Below are 26,964 nucleotides of genomic sequence, written 5' to 3'. Positions count from 1 at the left end.
GCACAGGAACGCTTGAGGGCCTACACGGCCTACTGGAGACAGGGTCTGGCCGTCTCCACCCTGGAAGACCTACTGTTCCCGTCTCGTCCACATCCAGCAGCACTCCGCAGCCTCGTGGAGTTCGTGGAGGAGTCAGGAATTGCTGCCTACCGCTGATCCCAGGAGCCTTGGGGCCCTTGCCCTTGCCGACGGCCTGCTTCTCGCGCTGAAGTGGACCGGACATCCCTCCTTACACACCACACACTATTTCTCCTATCCTCTTTCATCCCCGTCCACCCCGCCCCAAAGGCACTGCGCCGTGTCGCCTGCAGGCAGACAGAAATTAGGTGCCTTCTTCCTTTTCCTCATGAACCACTAACAACAACAACAACAACAACAACACCTGTGGCGATGGGAGTGGCGTGGACTCAAGGACAGCGTTACACAGGCTAGTCAAAGAGCTGCTTCGCACCTAATATACTTTTGTTGTTTGTTTGAACAATTGACTGATCGATTGATTGATTCCCAATACCGTCACCGTTCCTTCAAGCGATGTACACCCTCCGTATGACCTTGATTGATTGATATGTGGGGTTTAACGTCACAAAACCACCACATGATTATAAGAGATGCCGTATTGGAGGGCTCTGGAGATTTCGACTAGCTGGGTTTCTTTCTCAGTATGACCTTTCGCCAACGTTGGCGAAAAGTGGTCGCTAGAAGCAAGCAATGGCTCCTGCTACAGTGTTTCCACGAATCTCAGCGTCGATGACTGTGAAGAAGCAGGCGTTCTCTACATAAAAGCCATCTAGCGGAACGAGGTCGCAACTCATTGTGCATCCACTACGAGAACTTTAACTCCTAGCTCAACGCAACCAGATTGAACATAGCCACATCTATTTTAAATGTCACCATGTTGGCATATTGCCAGTTACGGTGGAAACTGCGGGTCATCCACATCATTACATCGTTTGCCCATATCAATCATTTCTCCAAAATAGCCGCCAAGCTTCCTTTCAAGTCTCTCCTAGTCCTCTGGAATGCGCCTCGTTGTTTCGCTCTATTCGTTAAGTTTTCGTCATGTTCCTCAGAACTTCACAAGGTGAAATGGACTCTTCGTAACTTCCGCTAATGGCTCCTGCCACAGGCCAATTCTTGAACATCTGCCTTCACAGCTCCTGACGTGATGCATGTACTGGGAAAGGAAGCATGCTTTCCTGTAATCTGCTTGTACAAAAACTTTTGCCAAGACATCAGCCTACGGGGATATTTTTATGTCACCAGCAGTTTTCTTAACTCCATTAAGAAGGGCGCAACTTGAAAGAGCACCAAGCCATAGTACTATATTGTTGAACTCTTAACAACTTCAAGACTACAACGGGGTCATTTACTGATTTAAATTGAACTTAGTTTGTGTTACCATTGACCAGCACCTCAGCTTAGCGACAGCTGTCACCAACGCTGAGAGAAACAGCATGCTGTTTTTCTTTTCATTTCAACCATATAACCTTCTCTAGTAAGTTAAAAGAACGCCAAATCACCCAAAGAAGTTGACCCTTATTTGAAACTACAGCATTATATCGTGTCGTGCCACGTCTTCGTTGTTACGGCAATATTAACTGAAGTCGTCCCAAAGCAGTGCTTTTCATTTTTACATGATACCCCGCTGGCTTCTGCTCACTGCTTCTAATTAAAGCACGCCTACTCCATCCTCTGACATATCTATCGACTGCCTAATAATTTGCGCGGAAATTGTTAAAAACAAACTTAAGTGGGTACCTTATATATTTGGCGAATATTCAAGATGTTGAAATGCACAAAAATGCTGAGAGTGAGTGAGACAGTGTGTCCACTAAGAATTTCTGTCTGAAACATGGTACATAACGGCCATATAGATACCGATAAAATATTAGATCTTCATCAATAATTAGTTGTTTGTGCAATATTATTTGTATGTGACTGCTTAGTGCATATTATGATTTAGGATGACATTACGAATTATTTGCCAAGAGATAATAAACGTTTTATTAAGAGTGCATATATGGGGAGCAGAGGTTGAGTGGGGCCCCGAGTCCAGAGCTCTACTGCTTTGTGCGACCCTACGAGCCCGCTGGAACAGCTGCTACTGTTCCTGCTGGCGTAATCTGAGCATTGTAGACTCCCAAGAGGAAGGAATAGGTTTGTGAATGAGAGGAACACCCCGCGGAGCACAGCATTCCCGCGTAGAGTGGTACACTTCCATCCCTGGCACTTAAAAGCGAAGGCAGGTAGCTGAAGCCTCGTTCCGAGTGCTCGGGCTTTGGTGTCAGCAGCCGTGTTCGGACGAGAACACCCAAACGTAAGCGGCCAGTTAGATAGATACTGTTAAAATCACCAAAGTTCGCAAAGAAATGCTGCAGATTTAATACAAAGTACCTATAATGCTGTCTTGGTTGTCCTTGACTTAAAGACTTTTTTTTCTTTTTAATTGTGATAACACACAAAAAAAGCTCAATTTTACAAGCTTTCTCGAATCGCACTATCTTCTAAACCAAGTCTATCTTTCAACTGCACCCCGAGTGTGCTGTGACGCCCAAATTTTCTCTTCACACGCTTACAAGATATCATGACGTCAGCAGCAATGCCCGCTCCACACTTTGAGACAGCGGCGGTGCTGAAAGGACCCTAGCTTGTGGGCACTAGCGGTTGATACGGCCCCAGGATGTAATCACTTGCTCAACCCTGTTGCGAAACGCACCTCCGACGACGTTACGAAGGGCGCCTCGAAATCTCACCGCTGCAACCACTGTTGAACTTCGAACTCCGCAGGGAAGGTCACCAGCCGTTTGGTAGCGTAGGTTTCTCAGCTCGCGACTGCTTCTGCGCAGAGCTGATAGACGAGCGGACGAGACGACGGTGAGTTCAACAAGGTTTATGTACAGCATATATACAGAGGTGTTACAAATTCGGCACTGGGGCCGACAGAGACTCGAAGAGCCGAGCTCTCCTCTCTAACACATAGGTCTGCTCTCAATCGGGTCCGGTCTGACACACATGTCAGCTTTCACCTAGGACCGCCGATCGCGACGCGCCGCAGGGCTTCTTTTAGATGCACCGGGTCCAACCCAAACGTCTAACCAGAAGCGCCGCTGGTCGTCAGGGCAGGCTCCTCCAATGGGGGTCGCCGCTGGGCCGCGTCCTTCTTTCTCATCGAATCTGGAGAGGCTGCGCTGCAGGTGGCTGCACCCAAAGACGAGTGACGTCGCAAGGCATTGCGTCAGACCCGCCAGACAGGAAGACGCCAATTGTTTTCGACGGCTCGCTTGCGGTGACTCACTGCACGTGGTCGACAGAAAGGCGCCGTGGCGTGCTGACGCCGTTGAGTTGTTGATCGCGTAAGGCGGGCTCGCGGCTGGCCTTGACACAGATTGCCTTTTTCAGAGGCACGGACGTTCGCCGTCGACTCGCAGGCATAACACCCCCCCCCCCCACCTATCCTATTGAAGAAATCCTGGAGGCTCATCTATTGGTTGGCGACACACAAGCGCCCTCTTTGAATGTTTTGGTGACGCACAAGCGCCTATTTCAGAAATTTTGTTACCTGACATTTCAATAGCCAGGCTGCCGCTTCAAGTCGCTAGTATTGGTACTGTAGTGGCCTAACATCAATCAAGCGTTGATGTCGGTAGGTGCAGAACACGGAAATGAATTTTAATATCAAAATAACATACCTTGTCAGTAGACGTTCATGCTTTAAGTGTTTTAGAATGTTTCAGTTTGGAACCTCCTATAATGTTTGCTTTTTTTCTTTTGTAGCTGTCTAACACTACCCGCAATTCATTTTCGAGTGTGTTCAACGTTTTCAAGCGATTTCACTTTCGTTTCTAAAATTTTAGCTCGTGTGATATCTACCATCAATGCATACAACAACAATTTCTCATTCCACCACCAAGATTCTTGATTGATATGTGGGGTTTAACGACCAAGATTCTTAACCTAAGCAAGGACTGCGATGCAATTCCCGCTAACGCAACACTTGTACCGAGTACCTTGGACGCGCGTTTCGGTCTAATTAGATCGGAAATAGTAGTCGTGGCCATTGAAGGATTGCCGCTGTCACCCTGTTTGAGAGCCACAAGAAAAGACGCTGAAAAGTTTTCATGAGAGGGTTCAACAATGAAGAGAGCTTGCTTGCTGCTGCTTCAGCGTTCAGCGCCTCAGTTCGTCACTTCGATTTATGCACAGTTACTAGATAACTTTATGGGCTGCTGCGAAATTTAGACTTGCAGAAGACCTCCTTTGCCCAGTTCAAACCAATGCGTTCGAAAACGATGTGCGAATATGAAAGCGCACAGTGTCTTCAAACTGCCTGAGCTTTCACATGACAGTTTATTATACACAGCTGAGTCTTTAAAATCGTATTGGCTTTCACCCATGAAGTTTTTTTTCCCCAAGACAAAGGTACCATAAGCACGAGAGGACGGGTGCGTTTTAACTCGCTACTTGCTTTCCATAAAAAAATACCTTCGAATAACAAAAATAGGGGTCTATCAAAATGTACGAATATGCAAAACATCCCTTCCCGAATCGCAGAAAAAAACAATTAGTAGATCGCACGTATCTTCGCAGTCGATGTTATGCGAAACCTGCACATGAAAAGTGACTATGCTGTAATTTCTTTATTGACTGGAATGTCATGATGTGGAGCTTAACATGCATGCAAAAGTGCATGAACATGAATAGCCTTGGATAAAACGTGCGCCCTCTGTTAATTGACCGCAGCGCTAGCGCCTCTAGCGGCGCAAAGACGATTCATGCTTGTTGCGCTAAAACTGCTATTATATTTGATCAAACCTTAGCTTTTTTTAATCACCAATCAGAGGTACGTTCAATTTTATTTAACAGGTCGATGCATATTAGTGAGCCATTAGTGTTTCTTCAAATGGCTCCTCAAAATATACAAGAAGCAAACAGTCATCTTCGACCGTCGTCTGCACCTCACCAGAATGACCTAAGGCGTCGCGATGGGTGCTGACCGAGTGCGACCCGTTGTCTGGCATCTATTGATATGGGGGGTTTAACGTCTCAAAACCACCATGCTGAACCGTGCCTGTGTATTCAGGCATGTGGGACGGCTTTAAGCTCTCCCCTAGTAGAGTACCCTGTGCTCTAAATCGTTACCCCCTTTTTCTAACCCCCCCTGACCCCTGCCACCACCCCAAACTGGGGTAGAGGGGGCTTGCAATTTTTGTAGTGGGGGACTGCGTTCGCGCTCTCCCCCTAATTTACAATCTAAAGGAAGATCTGCACACCCGTTGAAACACTTGCGCGGCGGAGGATAGTGCAAGCTATTGAGAACCGGGTTCTCCGTGTGGGCTTTCGTCGTGTCGCTTTCTTGTGTTAAGTGAGAGTTGCTCAGAGCCCTTAAAATATACCTGCTGTTATGCCAGCGAGTCCTCGTCAAACGTCCGTGCCTCTGAAAAAGGCAATCTGGGTCAAGGCCAGCCCGCAGTCTGCCTGGCGCGATCGACTCGACGGCGTGAACACGCGCGGCGCCCTCTGGCCCACGTGCATTGAGTCAGCTGTGCATGTGACAGCGAGCCGGCGTTCTCGTGTCTGGTGGTCTGACGCCTGGCGCGGCGACCCCATTGGCGGAACCTGCCTTGACGACCAGCGGCGCTTCTGATTGGACCTTTTGGTTGGACCCGGTGTAAATAAAAGAAGCCTTGCGGCGCGTCGCGATCGGTGGTCCTATGGGAGAGGAGGCCCCGTGTCGGAGAGCCGACATGTGTGTGAGTCGGCGGTTTTAGGCGAAAAGCTGACCTATGTGTTAGAGAGGAGAGCTCGGCTCTTCGAGTCTCTGTCGGCCCCAGTGCCGAAATTGTAACGCTTCTGTATATATGCTGTACATAAACCTTGTTTAACTCACCGTCGTCTCGTCCGCTCGTCTTATCAGCTCTGCGCAGAAGCAGTCGCGAGCTGAGAAACACGCTACCAAACGGCTGGTGACCTTCCCGGCGGAGTTGAAAGCAGTGGCGCCTGTGGGACCGAGTTGGCGTCGCCGTCTTTCGCAACAGTGGTGGCTTCGGCGGGATCGGCCCGTCGTTCTCAACACTGCCCAAGGCTGCATCTGGAGAGAAAATTGCAATATTTGAAGTTTTTGTGCAATCTCTATTTGTATTATGTTTTCACATTGTGGGTGAAGAAGATGAAGAAATATGCCTGAGGTAGGTAAGGGACTCTATTGATCCTCGGAAGAATCATTTGAGGGCAGGTGTGGCAGGGAAAGTGGAAGCAGGGTGACGACGGGCCCTCGGGCCGCTCTAGATGGCCGCACATTGCTGTGCTTCGGCGACCCTTCTGGCCCAGCTCACTATCCCGAACTTTATTTCCGGTTGCGAGCTGCGAAGAGTGCCTACCATCGCTCCTGGTGGGCGGAAAATTAGGTAAAATAATGTAAAATCGAGATAGCTGACGATTCAATCCCTGGCACCTAAAAGCGAAGGCAGGTAGCTGGAGCCTCGTTCCGAGTGCTCGGGTTTTGGTGTCAGCAGCCGTGCTCGGACGAGAACACCCAAACGTAAGCGGCCAGGTAGATAGATACCCTTAAAATCACCAAAGTTCGCAAAGAAATGCTGCAGATTTCATACAAAGTACCTATACGGCTGTCTTGGTTGTCCTTGACTTAAAGACTTTTTTTTCTCTTTAATTGTGATAACACACAAAAAAGCTCAATTTTACAAGCTTTCTCGAATCGTACTATCTGCTAAACCAAGTCTATCTTTCAACTGCGCCCCGAGTGTGCTGTGACGTCCAAATTTTCTCTTCACATGCTTACAAAATATCGTGACGTCAGCAGCAATGCCCGCTCCACACTTTGAGACAGCGGCGGTGCTGAAAGGACCCTAGCTTGTGGGCACTAGCGGTTGATACGGCCCCAGGATGTACTCACTTGCTCACCCCCCCCCCCCCACCTATCCTATATAAGAAATCCTGGCGGCTCATCTATTGGTTGGTCACACACAAGCGCCCTCTTTGAATGCTTTGGTGACGCACAAGCGCCTATTTCAGAAATTTTGTTACCTGACATTTCAATAGCCAGGCTGCCACTTCAAGTCGCTAGTATTGGTACTGTAGTAGCCTAACATCAATCAAGTGTTGATGTTGGTAGGTGCAGCATACGCAAATGAATTTTAATATCAAAATAACATACCTTGTCAGTAGACGTTCATGCTTTAAGTGTTTTAGAATGTTTCAGTTTGGAACCTCCTATAATGTTTGCTTTTCTGTTTTTGTAGCTGTCGAACACTACCCGCAATTCATTTTCGAGTGTGTTCAATGTTTTCAAGCGATTTCACTTTCGTTTCTAAAATTTTAGCTCGTTTGATATCTACCGTCAATGCATAAAACAACAATTTCTCATTCCACCACCAAGATTCTTAACCTAAGCAAAGACTGCGATGCAATTCCCGCTAACGCAACACTTGAACCGAGTACCTTGGACGCGCGTTTTGGTCTAATTAGATCGGAAATAGTAGTCGTGGCCATTTGAGGATTCCCGCTGTCACACTGTTTGAGATCCACAACAAAAGACGCTGAAAAGTTTTCATGAGAGGGTTCAACAATGAACAGAGCTTGCTTGCTGCTGCTTCAGCGTTCAGCGCCTCAGTTCGTCACTTCTATTTAAGCACATTGACTAGATAATAGTGTGGGCTGCTGCGAAATTTAGACTTGCAGAAGACCTCCTTTGCCAAGTTCAAACCAATGCGTTCGAAAACGATGTGTGAATATGAAAGCGCACAGTGTCTTCAAACTGCCTGAGCTTTCACATGACAGTGTTTTATACACAGCTGAGTCTTTAAAATCGTATTGGCTTTCGCCCATGAATTTTTTTTCCCAAGACAAAGGTACCATAAGCACGAGAGGACGGGTGTGTTTTAACTCGCTACTTGCTTTCCATAAAAAAAATACCTTCGAATAACAAAAAAATGGGTCTATCAAAATGTAAGAATATGCAAAACATCCCATCCCGAATCGCAGAAAAAAAACAATTAGTAGATCGCACGTATCTTCGAAGTCGATGTTATGCGAAACCTGCACATGGAAAGTGACTGTGCTGTAATTTCTTTATTGACTGGAACGTCATGATGTGGAGCTTAACATGCATGCAAAAGTGCATGAACATGAATAGCCTTGGATAAAACGTGCGCCCTCTGTTAATTGACCGCAGCGCTAGCGCCTCTAGCGGCGTAAAGATGATTCATGCTTGTTGCGCTAAAACTGCTATTATATTTGATCAAACTTTAGCTTTTTTTAATCATCAATCAGAGCTACGTTTAATTTTATTTAACAGGTCAATGCATAGTAGTGGGCCGTTAGTGTTTCTTCAAATGGCTCCTTAAAATATACAAGAAGCAAACAGTCATCTTCGAACGTCGTCTGCACCTCACCAGAATGACACAAGGCGTCGCGTTGGGTGCTGACCGAGTGCGACCCGTTGTCTGATACATGGTGCGCTCGTGCTGACCCCTGCCACTACCCCAAACTGGGGCATATGGGGTATGTAATTTTTGGTAGTGGGTGACTGCGTTCGCGCTCTCCCCCTATTTTACAATCCAAAGGAAGATCTACACCGTTGAAACACTTGCGCGGCGGAGGATAGTGCAAGCTATTGAGACCCGGGTTCTCCGATATGGCTTTCGACGTGTCGTTTTCTTGTGTTAAGTGAGAGTTGCTCAGGGCCCTTAAAATATACCTGCCCAATGCTGCATCTGTAGAGAAAATTGCAATATTTGAAGTTTTTGTGCAATCTCTATTCGTATTATGTTTTCACATTGTGGGTGAAGAAGATGAAGAAATATGCCTGAGGTAGGTAAGGGACTTTATTGATCCTCGGAAGAATCATTTGAGGGCAGGTGTGGCAGGGAAAGTGGAAGCAGGGTGACGACGGGCCCTCGGGCCGCTCTAGATGGCCGCACATTGCTGTGCTTCGGCGACCATTCTGGCCCAGCTCACTATCCCGAACTTTATTTCCGGTTGCGAGCTGCGAAGAGTGCCTACCATCGCTCCTGGTGGGCGGAAAATTAGGTAAAATAATGTAAAATCGAGATAGCTGACGATTCAATCCCTGGCACCTAAAAGCGAAGGCAGGTAGCTGGAGCCTCGTTCCGAGTGCTCGGGTTTTGGTGTCAGCAGCCGTGCTCGGACGAGAACACCCAAACGTAAGCGGCCAGGTAGATAGATACCCTTAAAATTACCAAAGTTCGCAAAAAATGCTGCATATTTAATACAAAGTACCTATAATGCTGTCTTGGTTGTCCTTGACTTAAATACTTTTTTTCTCTTTAATTGTGATAACACACAAAAAAAGCTCAATTTTACAAGCTTTCTCGAATTGCACTACCTTCTAATCCAAGTCTATCTTTCAACTGCACCCCGAGTGTGCTGTGACGTCCAAATTTTCTCTTCACATGCTTACAAGATATCGTGACGTCAGCAACAATGCCCGCTCCACACTTTTAATGCAGCGGCGGTGCTGAAAGGACCCTAGCTTGTGGGCACTAGCGGTTGATACGGCCCCAGGATGTACTCACTTGCTCACCCCCCCCCCCCCCCCCCCGCCACACCTATCCTATTGAAGAAATCCTGGCGGCTCATCTATGGGTTGGCGACACACAAGCGCCCTCTTTGAATGTTTTGGTGACGCACAAGCGCCTATTTAGGAATTTTGTTACCTGACATTTCAATAGCCAGGCGGCCACTTCAAGTCGCTAGTATTGGTGCTGTAGTGGCCTAACATCAATCAAGTGTTGATGTCGGTAGGTGCAGCATACAGAAATGAATTTTAGTATCAAAATAATATACCTCGTCAGTAGACGTTCATGTTTTAAGTGTTTTAGAATGTTTCAGTTCGGAACCTCCTATAATGTTTGCTTTTCTTCTTTTGTAGCTGTCTAACACTACCCGCAATTCATTTTCGAGTGTGTTCAATGTTTTCAAGCGATTTCACTTTCGTTTCTAAAATTTTAGCTCGTGTGATATCTACCATCAATGCATACAACAACAATTTATCATTCCACCACCAAGATTCTTAACCTAAGCAAAGACTGCGATGCAATTCCCGCTAACGCAACACTTGTACCGAGTACCTTGGACGCGCTTTTCGGTCTAATTAGATCGGAAATAGTAGTCGTGGCCATTTGAGGATTCCCGCTGTCACCCTGCTTGTTTTCATGAGAGGGTTCAACAATGAAGAGAGCTTGCTTGCTGTTGCTTCAGCGTTCAGCGCCTCAGTTCGTCACTTCGATTTATGCACATTTACTAGATAATTGTATGGGCTGCTGCGAAATTTAGGCTCTCAGAAGACCTCCTCTGCTGCCGGTACAGATCCATAGAAAGGGCTGTTGCTGAGCTGGATGAAAGCGATTTAGCATATATAGGCAAGGAAATCAATTGGTCTGCAGTTGCCGCCAAGCGGCACCATCTGCTCTGTGAAGGGAAGGATGTGGAGTAGGATATTGTCAGGGGGTCGTGACGTGGCCAAAGACAGGAGACTTCGTGTTGGGATTTAACTGTTTATTTGGGTGAACCTGTGCCCGGTAAACGGAAAGTCCAATTACAGCAGCAGTCTCGCACAGATAGCAGTCTCGGACTGATAGCGGCGAACGGAGCGTCGGCCTTCGATCAACAACTGACAAGCGGCGAAGCGCGTCGGCATTTATACTCTTGCCGTCGAATGTACTAGCGTTATCGCTGGTGGTGGCGTAGGTTCCAGAACAATCTGTACCGTTCGCACAGTGGGCGTGATCTTATCGAAATAATCTACTACAGTCCGGAACCTTCTCGAAAACTGCAGGTGCGGTTTGCGCTGAGAATCGTGTGGTGTTTTGGGACGATAACAAAAACTTGGGAAATGGAACGTGGCATTATGTATAACCAAGTCAGTGCGAAGAGCAGGACAATAAAATCGGTAACATAAAATACAGCTTCTCATACGAATAGACAGTGTAAACCAAGAAACAGATAACTTAAAAAAAACCATGTGACCTGAAGGAAGTTATGTGTGCCTAGCACCCAAGATCAATAAATTTTGTAATTTTACCCATAAAAAAAATTCTAAAGAACCATAACTGTGATTTTTCTCACGGACGCACAACAACAACAACAACAACAACAACAACAACAACAACAACAACAACAACAACAACAACAACAAAGGCACAAACAAACGTACAAACAAGCAAACAGCGTGTTTAAATAATACTATGTATACAAATACACTTTTCATGGTGTAGTCCTGTCTCCTTTCAATAATAACTACATGCATATCATAACGCTTCTTTTACGTGAGTCAGAAATAGCAGGGTAATTATTGTTGTACTTTAATCTTTATATTTAGTGAGCCTGGAAAATGAAAGATACATTGACCTACGAAAGGAAGGTTATATGTCGGCATCTTTTTTTTTTCACAAGGCCCAACTTATTGAGCAGTTACTTTTTAAGCAAAACACGCCCCAAAACTGCATTGGCCATCTACCTGAGGTCGTCTAGAAAAAATGAAAGTAAATACGTAGGTTCGTAATAGAGTTAGTTCCTCTCGAATGAACTATTCTGAAAAACAACTGCTCTGGGCTATTTTAGAGGACGAAATTTTGTAACAGCAACAGTTAGCGGGAGTTTGCTCGTACAAACAGCACGTGTTTCACTGATAACAGTAACATGACCTCACAAACATCGCACCCCACTGTGTTGTTATTACAACCTGCCGGCTTCAGTGACGCCGTTGCAATCCATCTCGTCTCTCCGGATAAACCTCTCGGAAGTAAGCGCGCGTGTACGTGCACAAGCGCTTACGCCAGTGCACCCATTACAAAAGGCCTGAGCCATTTGAGGATGATTTTAATTGGGCCATTTACATTGTGTGGTGCCCGGTGTTATTCTTTTACGTCGCGCCATGTTGGATCTGTTAAGACGATTCCTTGCCCGACATGAACCCTGTATAACGCTTTTTTGCGAAAGGGTTCAGGCCTGGTATGGCAAAGTGGTTAAGTTTGATTGGCTTTCGGTCCTTGATATATTTATCTCATTGTGCGCTATGGCAGTTACGGAAAGCGGCCGCGGTGGCGGACCTCTACACCACCAAAATGTGTTGTTGTGACCTCTAAACTGCTTTCACTGTCAAAATAAAATAACGTAATCTCTACTTTTCATCATGAAGGTGAAACGTTGACACCCTGCCCTTGACAAAACCCCTTGGTGTATCTTTTCAGGTGTTTGATAATTTTGACAGCGTCGTCGCCATCTTTGATATAGACAAGGACGGGGATCTCGATTGTTTGAGTGGTGCACGCACATACTACGACAAGAATTCGTCAACCGCTACCTACGTCTGGTTTCTTAAAAGTTTAAATGGCCACGAAGCGTGAGTGATTGCAGTATTTTGCAATTTTGATTCGCTTTTTAATGCATAAAAAGTTGTGGTTAACTACGATGGTATGACATTGGAAATCATCTTATCGGCTAGTGACCATATCATACTTGGCCCTTCTGCTCCGGATGACGTATAAGGTCGTCAAAAGGTAGTTCACGAGATTCTCAGCTATGTTGTATAAATAGAAATCAACTACCGCAAAAATGGCACCCTGTCTTCTAAGCAGCACCCATTTAAAATTTTGTTTAAAATATATGGCGTAGTTAAAAAAAACTACGCAATATCCCACTAAAGATAACTATGAGTAGCAGGCGAAGCAGCGGATGGGTCGACTTAAAGTTCCGTTCATCACAGGCACCTTGCCCGATGTTAACCAAAGTGGACGATTGGGCCAGTTGGTGAAACATGATCTAAGAGTACTACGCGGTTGAAAACACGGACGGGAAAAAGACAAGGACAAGTGCAGACTTTTCCCCGTCCGTGTTTTTTACCGCGTAGTACTCTTAAACCGATGTTAACGCGTCCTTTCAAGTGGAGCACACCATGAATTCACTGTAGTTTCTGTTGCCGTTACTCGTCCTGAACTCTTGTTGGAGTACATCACGGGGGTTCGCTAGATTCCGTGCCGACCGGTTGTGCCCTCGTGATCTCCGACGACAGCGCAGCTCTGGCCGACTAGATTGGTCCTACGCCACCTCCTGCCACCGGTCCCCTACGACGACGACAGCGCAGCTCGGGCCGACTAGATTAGCCCTACGCCATCTCCTGTCGCGTGATAGCATATCTTGCGTCATAGCATATCGTAAACTTGTTCTTCAAAGAGTTTCGTTTCCGATTGCGGGACACGGTAGGGCCGACGGCGTATAACACCAGAACCATCGGTTTCAATGTGGTGTACAGCCACAGGAGTCTGGCTAAGCGTCATGACACAGCTGTCGAAGCAGGCCTTATGCTTAGCTAAAAGCGCCAGTAACGCTGTGGACTGGGCAGGTGTTAGATTAGAGCCGATTATTGCGCGGAAAGAGGAAGAACTCGCACCTGACGTGGGCAGTGACAATGGAGACGGGAAAAGTGCTGCGATGGAGGTCAGTGGAGAGGCGTCCATCATCGCTACAGTCATTCTCTTGGGTAACACCATTGATTTTGCAGTTGTGTTGAAAATGGGCAGAAGAGCGCGGTCATGAGACAACCGGAGCAGGCAGGAGGTGTCGAGAATTCCACGATGAGTGCAGCGCGGAGCAGGGACAACTAGGGCGTCACCATCGGCTACTTGGCTAGATGCAACAGCTACCATGTGTTCATGACCAGGGTGCAAAACACAGCCTTCTGCGACTTCAGCGACTTCAGCGTTTTCAGTTGAAGACCAATGAAGGCGTATCTGACAGAGATGCTTTCGATGTATCCCCGATGTGAATGATGTGTTCTTTACTTGATATGACAGCGGAGGCGGAATGCAGGGAGTCCCATCCCAGAATAAGTTCATGAACGTACGTGTGTTGCACAATTATTTCGATGTGGTGACGTAAGCCGTTGATGAAAACGTCAGCCGTACACTGTCCATCAGGTTGGATGAGTGCGTTATTTGTGCCACGCGACACAGGTCCTACATAAGGGGTTCTTACTTTGCGCAGCCGCGAGCACAAGACACTACGTATAACAGAAATAGCGGCACCGGTATCAACAAACGCTTGCACAGGAACACCTTCAGTAGTCACTAACAACAGGTTAGCCGGAGAACCAGGAGGTAGTTTTGATCATAAACTGGACGCAGTTTTCCCTCCAAGAACTGCAATCCTTAGTTTTCCGAGTGTTGTTCAACAGTGCGGAAGAGGGGGCGATGCCGAGCGTCGGTAGGGCGTTGGAGAGCGCCGTCTGGAGGAGCGGTAGTCCTGATGCTGACGCGGGGACGCTGTAGGAGACAGAGACTTGTACTATGTGAAAGAGTAGAAGTCTGGAACATAATATTCGGGCCGTCGATAGTAGTCTTACTCAAACTCAGCGTAGCCTCATCGTTCATCCTGCTGGCGGCGACGGCAGTAACCAGATATGTGGCCTCGGATACCACAGTAAAAACAAGCAAGACGGGATGAACGCCACTGAGGATAAGAAGTTGGAGCAGGTACGCCACATCGCACAGAAGCCGAATGGCCACAAGTAATCGCAGCAGGGCCAGATGTGATCGCAGAAGGTGGAATTGTAGCTATATCCGCATATGTGGGCATCAGTGGTTGATCAACTGATGCTGTCGGTGTCGTCATGGAGGCCACATCAACGTATGTGGGCAGCGGGCGTGCTGGTGGAGAGACCGATGCTGTCGATGTTATCATGGCCGCTAACTCCTGCTTCACAAGATTCCGCAAGTCGAATGGTGGGGATAGAGTTGAGGGCAGTGGACCGCAGCTGTTCCAGGTCTCGAAGTTCTTCACGGATGATGGCACGGATTAGCGATTTCAAATCTGACGGAGGCAGAAGGCGGGGATCACTGTCTTGTTGAAGGCGGAGCGATTGCGACTGATCAAGGCGTTGACATGTCGAAACGATGCTTTCAACTGTATTCAGATTGTTTGCCAAGGCGTTGAATGCAGTCTTGCCGATTCTTTTGAGGAAGTGGCGAACGCGCTCGGCTTCCGTCGTATCGCTGTTTGCATGGTGACAGAGGGCCAAAACAACCTCAATATACGAAGTGTATGCCTCGTGTGGGTGTTGAACCCACGTTGCAAGCCTCTGTTTTGTGGTTTTGGAACGACCTGAAGAGCATACGAAGATCTGTCGCAGCTTCGTGGCAAAGGCCAACCAACCAACGAAGTCAGTTTTGTGGTTGAAATACCGCGTTTTGGCTACACCGGTCAAATAGAATGGGAGATAACTCACTTTCTCCGCTTCGGTCCACTAATTGCCTGAACTCACACGGTTGTAAAGGTCGAGCCATTCTCCGACGTCGTCACCGCGGAGGCCCGCGAACATGGGTGGTTCGCACTGAGGGCTGGTGACAGTGGACGAAGAAGGGCGGCCGTAAGCATCTGTGCGTTGTTGGCTAGGTGTTGGTTCCGTTATCGGCATAGTTGTGGGGGTTGCCGGGCGCAATCGGTGACTGGATCGTTGCTCCAGGTAGGACACGAGCGTAGGATGACGTTGGGACCTTTTCCCAGCACCTCCACCACTCTCCATGACCAGACAGGACCAGCAGGGGCGTTTATTCCGTGATGATTGCCTTGGCTCAAAACAGCCCATTACGAATGAGCCCAATCACTATTGTGGTTATGTACAAGTGAGAAATGTGCTTGCAGTATATATATATATATATATATATATATATATATATATATCGGGCAGGTTGTATTTTCAAGCTTAAGAATTATTTTGTCATGTATAGGACTGCACAGAATGGTCTAAGGTAGCCTATGAAACAATGAGGCACGTCGCTATACTTATCATAAATGTTTTATTCGAATTTCAGGCGAAACATCACCTACGAAGTTCGTCCAGGACCTAAAACTAACCACTTTCTCATCAAAAACCAAGATAGTAAGTACTAATTCACTCACTTCAAAGGATCAATACTATTGCGATAGCAATTAGACTGACATTCTCGGCTGGATTTTGCCACCGGCGTCACCGTCCCTCACCGTATATGTATACGTAAATATATATATGAAAATGCATGGAAGAAAAAAAAACCCGGACATTCACTCCGATGCGCGGAATTGAACGTGGGACCTCTTCGTCGTGAAAGCGAGGCGTTAACCACTCAGCCACCCCGGAGCACATCCTTCACCGCCCAAACGGCAAGCTATTAAAGACGATATCTTTCTTGGGGACGTCCGACGCCAAAATTTTGGTCTGTCTGTCTGTCTGTCTGTCTGTCTGTCTGTGGATCTCCTTAAAGGCACCAATTGATTGATATGTGGGGTTCAACGTCCCAAAACCACCATATGATTATGAGAGACGCCCCTTAAAGGCACCAAACGGTACCTTAAATGGTCAAACCCATCCGCAGCGCCCATCAATATTGCTCAAGTTTCAGCGTTCATACTTGTGTGATTGTCAATTAAAAAGCAATTATTGCGCATATCTGAGGCACCATAACAACACGTCGATGTTTTATATGTGTGCCTTTAAACTAGAGAAGGCACACACAGGTAATTCTAAGGACTGTAGTGTTTATCACGCTGCGCTGACAGCGCAATGCGATGCTTAAAAAGGCAAGTGTTTCCAACGCTTTGCTAGGATGACAGGGTGGTGGCACCTGCCCGTCACTTTGCGTTCTACTCCTTATTGCCTCCGAGACAGGCGCGCATCTTTCTCTGCAGGCGCTCCCACCTTCCTTCGTTTTCGAATATAACTGTCAGATGGCGCTTTTGCCTAACGTGCCTTAGGGAGCCTTCATGTGCGCGCGTCTCCGTGTTTTAGGGTGGTGATAAATCCGATCATGGTTGCTTACAACTGGCTAAAACGGCCCCATACTTGACGGGCCGCCATGTTGGTTCTGAGTGGTCGCTCATTTACATTGACGGCAGCGTGGGTTTCAACGAGAAGAGTTTTTTTTTTGTATATATCAAGCGCTGAAGGCTGAGAGGTTCTTTTCTGAGGTTAGCCGTGGTTTTGTAGAACAGGAAAGACATGTTCGTGACTTGAGTTTGTATAAAATACTGTAAAACAGTTCTTTTCTACCACTTTGTAGACCCACCGCATTGGCGGAGTGAGGTTATTTAGGGAGCCTATATTTGCGAGGGAGAGAACCTCGATGTCACTATGGATGGACTTCAATGTCTGCGCGCCATTCAAGAAGCATATTCACCTTAACACCGCAAATACCTCAAAGGCCTCTTAGTGCAAGGCTCGAAACCGTGCTGTTTATATGATGGAACTCGTAACGACAGGGAAGGCAGAACAAACAACCGGGTAGCTCGCGATGTTCTCTGTAAACCGAATAGCTCAGCTAGCCTGTTTCTCATACCCTAAACATTGAGTTTCTCCGTAATATAATTTCCTACAGCAAGTCTAGTTCCTACGAACGAATCTGTACAATGACTGCTTAAAAACCTTACAAGCTGTAAGCATTGCCCGAAAAAGTAGGGCATTCAATCACATTACACCACCCTCCCCCTATCCCCATAAGGCTTTATATTAGGCTAGAAGAAAAGCAAAGGGGAGCAACGAGGGACAAATCAAGTTTTTTCAGGTCAGATTTTATTGCAAACAGCATCCAAACGCCATCTGTCCTTGTGTCTTCAACCATCCTGCCTCCTTTGCTGGAAGCTTGTGTCCTCGCAGTGGGCCTAGAGTAAAGCAATAAGACAAAAAATCATATACGGCTCCGACCACATATACGAAGTCCATACACATTTTCTCTACAAGCGCTAAATAAAAGCGGAGTTTACGATATCAAATCATCTGTGTGTCTGGTTATGTAACAAAAAGACGACACAAATAACGATGTACCACATAGGGCATATTTGAGTTATGGGCTGACAACCAACTTGCTTAGTGCACATATACTGCTCCGTGCAGGACCGACAGATAGACAGAAGGATGGACGGACACGAACAGTAAATCTGTCGCATTATATGTTATTAAAGAGAAGTCCTGTTTGCAATTATCGAGTGAGTTTCGGTGTGGTTGCGCATGTCATTGAAGCGAAGAACGAATACCCCATGGCAGCCACACAAAAAGTTAGTTGCGTTGCAACTGTGCAAGACAAGCGCCTACAGGGAACGAGTTCATCGACTCGTCTGTCTATCTCTCCAAATGTCCTTCCTCAGCAACCGAGGTAAAACTGCAGGAATGCGAACATCTGCCAGAAACGGAAGAAGTGAACGGGAGCGTCTGTAGGTGGTTTACGGGCCTGGCGTTTTCCGCGACGAATGCAGTGACGGCTTCGGAAACCGACAAAGTGCAGATAGTGAATGCATGCAGGACCACACATTCGACTAGTCATATCATTCGATTGAGGAACTGCGCTTCGACTATAAGGATAAACAAGCATACTCAACCATCTTCCGCTCGCTAAGCGTAGCCGAACGAAGCCTAATGCATTATTATACTGTACACGTTGTCATGCTTACTTTGCTCAAACTGCTTTTCGTTGCATGATTAAGTTGGCCATTTCACGAAATGTGCGATGATATACAAAACCCACTCGCAATACAACGGGTACTAACCTCACAAACACGGCGAGTAGTCGCCTCCAAGCAGTCTCATTTCACTTGTGTAGCCCAGCGTTTCCGTTGGCTAGAGCAAGTCGGGAAGCGGGAAGGTCTCCAGATGGTTTTGCATTGTGGCATGCAGCACCCCAGCATATAGACTTCAAAGTTATTTTATGTGTGGTTAGCACGAGGATGGTGTCGTAGCGGAAGCTACGTCTATGGGGTAATAAAAGGCAGCTCATACCGCAGCTTGCACACCCGCGCCAACATGCAGCTGGTGCAGTGCGACGGAGCAGGAACGTCTGGCCACAAGAACCAACATGGCGCCTGTTACCACGGAAACTGGGACTGGCAACATTGTGTTTTAGTGGGTGCCGGCAAGTGGTGGGTCAAAGGCTGACACCACCCAAAAACACGCATGAAGGCTCCCTAACGTGCCTCGATGCGCTCGTTTGCCTTCGCTGCACGGATCGAGAGTCTCTAATGCAGCGCTTGCAGAATACAATTAACCGCTTTTCTCACCCAGAATATTAAATATTCGTTTCGTTCCCTCTCTCCACACGCGTCTTTCGACGACATTTGCAGTGAAACATGCAGATACGGGGCTATTTTTTTATATATATATACCAACTCCCACTTCTCACGAGCATCTCGGGGATAATTATGCTTTCAGCATTACCAGCACAATGGCGCAGTGAGTGCGCGTTGCCACATCGCGTGGTGGCACCCACTTCTACGCGTAAATTGCTCGGCTTAGAGAAGGGGACCGACGCTCCCTCGTGCGTCCTTATCTCGTGGTGGTGAATAGGGGAGGATCGTACGCCTTCGCTGGCCTCTGCATTTACCTGGAACAATTCTGCTGTAGTTATCGGGTGCACAAAAGTCACTACAATCATTGCAGTCTCCGTTTGCGAGAAGCGCGTGCTTTTCAGACTCAGCGAAGTAACAAGTAATACGCTTATTCGCGTGCATACGTTCCTGTGAGTACGTTTCGTGCACTATTTGTGCGTCAGAAGCGCGGGGCACGTTTCGATCTGCTTTCCATTCTGCACGTCAGTTTGTTGCTATCGCGTTCATTGCTTCGTCTTTACGGCAAAGCTGAGACTTTTTCAATGTCTCAGTAAAATGCACCCACTAAAACGAATTCATAAGCCGGGCAAAGTTGGTAGCAGTATGGTGCCTCCTGAATCATCTATTGAGCTTTTGGCGCAAGGTGGTGAATATTCAGTGACATAAACACAAAATACAGAGAACTTCATGGAACGTTCAGGGCATTATTTCCGCTTTAATGCATGGGCCTTTAATCAAACTGGATACGGATGTCGGAAGCAAGGCATTATATATTTCAACGCCTGTAACGTGAGCCTCGAACGTATTGCCCGTCCCTCACCAGTTCTCTTTTAGTTATCGGTGCAGCGGCCAGTACCTCTCGCGGCATTCCTTTGTTACATAAGCAGCTCTTGCGGTTTCGTTTAATCACGTGGTTATGATATATTAGGTGACTAAGTGGTACGTTTTCTAGCGCTCTCTCACAGTGCCTGGTCACAGGAAACATGACCTCCACGGCTTGTTGAGGAAGGAAGCTTTATTAAAAAGAGAGCAACGGTCCAAGCGTATTGTGGGAGGAGACGTCGGCACAAATGGAACTTCTTCAAGAGAGTACGTTCAATAATAGAAGCTATTTCAGGCTCTTAATCACGAAAGACATATAAAAGCTTCCCTTCTTGCTGGCATGGCAGGTGAGTTTAGGTTTCATCCGCAAAGCCTGTCGGGAACGCTATAGGTACTAATGGTCCCGCTGTGTTTGAGGAGCTTGGACATTTTCAGAATAATGCTATTAAGTATACGCGCTGGACGCGAGTAGTAAAGTGTATTCGAGTGCTTACGAGAGTACCAGCGGTAAGGCTCCAATATTCGATGCTTCGTGTGTAAATGCCGACGCTCTTCCTAGCAGATAAAAGCACAAGCTGGCCGGCCCTGTTCTCGCCGCTATCAATGTACAACTTGAAGTTCTTATGATTCGAATCCTCCACTTTCCGGGCGCGAGTTAGCCCAAGCAAAAAAAAAAAAGGTTTCGTGACGTACACGCCAACTGCTGCTGCCTTCGTTAACGCATATTCATGCTGTCATCAATATTTCTCCTGCCACAAATGATGAGAAACTTTTTTCTTTACTTTTCAGCCGATGAACCTGTTCAAGAGGGCACTTACGACTACACAGACTACAAGAGTTGCGTCGTCATGGAAATGCCTTACAATGGCAATGAAGGTAAAAAATAGCGAGGCCTTCAAAAACTGAACAGCTTGCGTACACGTTTCCACCAATAAATAGTAACAAAGCTTCATTCGGGAATCATTCAAATAACACATTATAACAGAGAAACTCCTGAGTGTAAATCTAATGCAAGTTTACTGAAGTGACTCGATAATCACTACTGAGATCCACGTTTTTAGCAACATTGTAAGAGAAAACTTGTTTCAATAGCCCTCCGGTCTTCCCTGAATGAAGTTTCTGGATAGAGCTGATGGATAACTTGCCTATCCACAGACGATTATAAAAACTTGAACTACAGGCACAATGACGAATTGGGGCCTGCCCGCACCCCTCTCCCTTATACCCTTGTTCTGGTTGTAATCGATTAACTTTTGTTATCTTCAGCATGCAAGTCAGACTCTCTTAGCAGAAGCGAATGACGTTTTTATGCAGACTAATTTAAGTATGCAGTCTTTGCAGGTGTATGTGCATATATCAGTTAATACGTGGCAGTCGCACCCGACAGCCATCTCACCATGTAGAGTCAAAAGCGAAGTACTTCTTTGCCTCATAACTGATAAGTGCAACAAGAAGGGAAGAGAAATAAATAATGCCACTTGACCAAACCCGGGTGCCCGTTCAGTGGGGAGTCTTTATGAATAGGAACGTCGTTGTAAAATTATTCGAATTCCGCATTCTGATACAACACATCTAACGCACGAGTTCTCCGGGACATCTTCATCCAAGAATGCAGCAACATATCAAGATTAGCAGTGCTTTCATATCAGTTGGTGGAACGTTTGTACATGAATTTACTTTCCACATCCTGACTTCTCCGTAAGGACTTCCGAATTAGCATGACATGTTTCATGGCGATATTGCCGTCTATCGCGGTAATAGTACAGCAGAATGACAGAATTGTGGAAATAAATGAAGACTAATTTCCCAGCTAAATATACTTTAACACGTTATGATGAAGTGCAAACTTTATTTAAAAAGAGGTAAACAATTTTTCGGACATATCAAAGCAAGTCATTTTTAGGAAAGCCGACACAAACAATCAAAGACAGCCGTAGTGCTCTCCGCAACGCGTGTTTTATTTTTTATTTTTTTGAAAGCAGGAAGTAGGGTTTTGGGGGTAGGGGCAAGTGTAAGCTGTGTTATGCATTAAAATGGACCAAACAAAGTTTTGTTCACACCTCATGGTTTTGAAGTGTCAGATTTGTTGTAACTGAGCTAAGGCTGTTCTCGGTCATTTGTTTTTGCGCGCACACTGACAGCATCTCTCCTGGCGCAGAATGCGTCCTGTGGGTCACCTGGAATGTCGTCAACGACATTCCGAAAGATTGCCAAGATCAATACGAAGACAACTGCGACGATGCAAAACTGGCTTACGACCAAGAGTCCTGTGGTGCCTTCGAAAATATTAACTAAATAAATCTGCCATACTTGCCGCAACCAACATTGTTGCCTTCTTTCCGTCAGTTTCTACTGTCGATGTTTTTCTGGAGCAATGCCCAGACGTAACCCAAATGAGTGTGCACTGTCTTTGAAACTAGTGAGCGCATAACGGCTGAAAAAGTAAAAAAAAGGTGCAAGGTGAGTCGGCTTTTGTGACCCCTTATTATTTTTTTTGCCGATATTGTGCTACGTGGTCATAACTTTATGGCTCCCGCGCAGAACGATGCGGCTAGCCCAACAGCAAGTGCTTCTCAGTAGCCGCAAATAGGTAGAGTTTCTCTGTAGACACAATAGATACTGGCTGAATGGCTGCGACACGAAATAGTCTATGTAATAATTGAAAAAATCGCAGTGATTTGAAACAAAAGGAGACACGTGCGATAAGAAAATTTGTGACAGTTCCGGCACACGGCCGAAGCAATGAATGCGATAGCTACACATCGCGCTGCTATACGAACTAAGGCTCACGCGGACATACATATTCTCATAGAAAAGTGGCAGGTTTCCGGATATGGGAACAAAATTAAAGAAGTCAACGGACACGCACTCAAGCTACGCTCAACTGATTCCGCTGAAACAAGGACGGCCGTCTTTCTTCGTTTACTGGGACAGTGTGCGCCCACGTTCTATAACTTTTGGTGTCTCCTGGAGAAGTGCTCGTGAACACGAGCTCCCTTTTTAAGTCTCAAAACTACGAGACACCACAATGTGTGAATTTTAGATATTTTGATCGCCCGATGCCTACACACTGTGTACTCCATGCCAAAAAACATGTTTGAACTTCACAGACACATAATGAAGCTGAAGAGGTCAAACTAATTCGTTCATATCTGTACCGGAGTAGCTAACGTGTGCTCACTGCAAGGTAGTACTGAGACCTCTTAGAACAGAAATCACACAACAAAGCAAATTTTTAATAGCGTCTCCGAGCAGACAACAATTCTGATGACTTTTTACAGACCTGATTGTGTTAACGCGTATACCACGCAGATACTGCAACCTATAGCATATATCCTGTTTGCTATTTCTACTGCGCGTGTTTTGTTACATTAGCATGCACCCGCCAGAGCTCCTGCTTCAACGAATCCTGCCCACTTGCTACAGCTTCCGGTAATCCAAATCTTCAGTTACAAAAGAATAATGGTGTACTGAAGCAGTTTTATGGCACGCAGTAACGATTATAAACAGCCTTTGCTGCATTTCCTTCCCACAAACCGGCGCTGTAATACAATAGTACTATAAATATTGCTCTGAATACTTGTATTTCACTATTAAGACGCATTTGGAAAAGGTATTGGCACATTTGTAGCGAAACAGTTTCAAGATGTGTGCGTTACATCGTATTAGTGTGCCGGACAAGCGCATATAATTTTATTTCTTGTCGGCAAGGAGACGACGTGTTTCCAAGTGGGAAAAAACATTTGTTTCCGCTAAGTCAAGCAAGTGTGCGCCGCCACCCTGCAACACAGTGAGAGAGGTACAGGGATTCTCACATGTGAAGTGTGGTAATGTTATAGAGCGTCCAATGGCACAGGCAGGCGAATCGTGGAGGTAGTATGTCAGTTATTACGATGAAACTTGCCTTCTCGTTAGGCCTCTTTGATTCGATGTGTGGAGTTTAACGTCCCAAAACCACGACGTGATTATGATGGAAACCGTAGTGGAAGAGTCCGGAAATTTCGACCACCTTGGTTCTCGCTAGGCCGCTCAAAGGGACACTAAAGACAAATAATAAGCCGAAGTTTATTGTTGAAATAGTGCTCCAGAAATCTCGTAATGCTTGTTTTGTGCCAAGCAAGTGATTATTTTGAAACAAAATCCCGTTTTAATGGTCCAAACCATGTTAGTGCACTTCAAATCACCAGCTCCTGCAAGCGGTTTTTCGTACGTACCACTGTAAGCACTCCCAGCGTTGGCCGCTTTCACTACGGGGCCACCGACACCAGTAGCAGCAGAGCGAAAGTAGCTGGAGCCACCGTAGCAACAATGGCCATTCAACTGCAGTGTACTAGAGGTCTAGTACACTCTAACTAAACAATTTTCTGCAATCTCGACAACCATTATTCTGCTCGCTTGGTTCTACTGAGCCCCACTAGATGGCACTACCTATCCAGCCTTACCAACCAAAAAACTGAACTTCAGAATCACTCGCGCCATTTTCTATAGCAACGCTTGGTGCTTCTTCATTCTATATATCTAGCAGAAGCGGAGAAACAGCATTCCATTACATTTCTTGATGCAGGGAAAGTTATTTTTTGATTCGAGCTAGTTCGGCTACCAGTGATTAATTGTAGTTTGACACTTTCGCGTTATCGAGATCATTTCGCAATTGTCCCACCTGTGGCGCACATCGTGTGATACATTTAGCTTAATCTTATCATAAGTAAGGCACTGCTGTTAATAATATCTATTATATTTATAATAGATATTACTATAATAGTTATGTTTCTTTAAACACAGGATAACATCCGCAGTTTTTACAGTGATCTGCATGATGACTGTTGCCTAATGCCTTGAAAGATGCGCGATGTTCTCTAAGACGGTCTAAGTCTACATAGGCCAGTAAGGAAGATGCGTGTTGATGCCTGATGACTGTTAAGGCATCGGTCAACAGTCATCTTGCAGATCACTGTAAAAACTGCGAATGTTATCCCGTGTTTAAAGAAACATAAATATTATTTCGACACAAGGATCAGCTCACACGTGAGATAGTGGAATCTTAACACATCCGAAAGAGGGGACATGACTGTGTTTGCCAAGCTATACGATAGTGCTGCATGATAAAGAGTACGCTTATCTAGACACCTATAGTACTTGTAAAATATAACAAATGATACATAATATGTACAATTTTTGTAAATCTGACAAGAGTGGTTTCTATTGCACCATGTTCTGATGCACATGCGCTGAAGACCATGTATCCGCTTTAAATACCTTTTTTTCTGAATAATAAACCTTCAGCTGCGACAGCAAGTGCCGTCCTTGTCAGCGTCTTCTGTCCGTCCGTTTTTTAGTGCGCTTCAACAAAATTATCAATTATGAACGTAATCCAACTAGCCCAACTTGCCATTTTGTTGCTTTTATAGATCTGTATGATGCCTGCTAAGCTCATTTCTCACCCTCCACAAACACGTGTACGTGGTTGTTTTACGCAGGTTTTTAAGACCCTGCATTGCTGCGGTCGAAGACTCGACTTACACGCAGAGTGCCCGAATTCAAATCCTGCTCGACTCTTTCTCTCTCTATCTCTCTTATTGTGAGCGAGATCGGTTATGGACACTGCCACAGTTGCGGCGGACAACTACGCCACTATATGATCGCGTTTTGTGATTTCATAACGCATTTCGCACTCTAAAAGTAATGTTATGTCATTAAGAGGCTAACAAGAGATCCGACAAAAGAAATTCACTCTATTGCAGTGATCTGCACTGCTAAAAGCAACAAAGGAACTGCTTACAATTTCATGAATAAAATAGCTCAGAGTTGATGAGCTAGCGCCTCATCTGCATGCCCGGCTGTCGGTAACGGGAGCCTACACGAGAGATTTATTCTACTCGGACGAACTGCTCTGTTTCGAGTATTTAAGAGAACAGACATTTCTCCTGGTTTCGGAGGGAAATAAAGGTAATTGTTGGAGGCAAGTGAGTGCCGCCTCATTCGAAGCTAATTACTAGAAACGGTAAATGATCCACATGCCCGAAGCTTTCTCCGTGTTAAATTGAATTATGGAACAAGAGCCGCAAACTCCACCTTTCCAATATTGACGGCCACATGTGAGCGCCAGCATTTCTTTGTGCGAGGTGCAGCTGTGGTTGCTGGCTACTATACTGGAGTGAAATAATTATATGTCACAGCCCACATTTTGGACCAAAGGTAAACACGAATGAATAGATGAAAACACAAAAAAATGTTGGAGCAGCTTGCACCAGTAATGCAAGGCTGGAACCAAGAGCGGAGCTAGTGTTTGACCTAGCTTACAAAAAAATCATGTGCGCGCGTCTCACGGAGACGCGCGCACATCAGGGACTCCTAACCTAGCTTCGTCTGCAAGTTTGCGCATGCGGTTTATGCAAGTACTGTTCAGCTTTTGATAGAGATGCGAAGTTTTTGCTGATGAAACCACACTTGTTTCGAGTGCAAGGCCGGCCGCTTCAGCTTGCATTTTCTGCAGAAATATGCAAAGAACGACGCTGTAATGATACCTCACGTAGTAATACTGCATGCTAGGTCCTTGCGCTATTGTTAAAACATGAAGGGAAGGTTGTAGCTAACGGAGATAGCAGATGAAGACAACAACAGCATTTACAGGCACGTGCTCCAGTTCTTTAACAAGTGTCATTGCATCCGTGCTAAGTGTGACCAGGCTTGGTTAGTATGACAGATTTTCGTCAAATTCCCTACACCACGCACGTGTACGTGGTTTTAAACGAGAACATGTTACCATATTAACTGCTGCTGGCTGTAATGACTTCAGTCACGTAACCAGCTGTCACGATTGTTTTATTTATTTATTTATTAGAATACCCTCAGGGCCCGTAGGGCATTACAGAGGGGGTGAGTACAACATTTATAACACACAAGAAAAAAAAGACAAAATAAAGAAACAAGTGTCAGATGCGCAAATCAGGAAGGCAACATAAGTCAACTAAAAATGTATAAGTAAGAATTCAAGCACATACAAGACAAAGATAGATAATGGAAACTGCGTATAGTTAC

At 45.9% G+C, this 26,964-nt stretch overlaps 1 protein-coding gene across 1 annotated transcript in view; it reads left to right on the top strand.

Moving 5' to 3' along the window:
* The window catches only part of LOC119185301 (uncharacterized), a 30,585-nt gene extending 8,336 nt beyond the window's left edge, over window positions 1-22,249 (top strand). Inside the window, exons 2-5 of the mRNA XM_075871596.1 lie at window positions 12,228-12,379; window positions 15,846-15,913; window positions 20,716-20,802; window positions 22,085-22,249. Coding sequence (XP_075727711.1) covers window positions 12,228-12,379; window positions 15,846-15,913; window positions 20,716-20,802; window positions 22,085-22,221 — 444 coding nt within the window. The 3' untranslated portion in view covers window positions 22,222-22,249. The remainder of the gene's footprint in view (window positions 1-12,227; window positions 12,380-15,845; window positions 15,914-20,715; window positions 20,803-22,084) is intronic.
* The last annotated feature ends 4,715 nt before the right edge of the window (window positions 22,250-26,964 follow it).

This window comes from Rhipicephalus microplus, chromosome 1 (assembly GCF_043290135.1).
Source record: "Rhipicephalus microplus isolate Deutch F79 chromosome 1, USDA_Rmic, whole genome shotgun sequence".
In the NCBI taxonomy this organism is placed as follows: Eukaryota; Metazoa; Arthropoda; class Arachnida; order Ixodida; family Ixodidae; genus Rhipicephalus; species Rhipicephalus microplus.
This window is presented reverse-complemented; position numbering and strand designations above follow the sequence as displayed.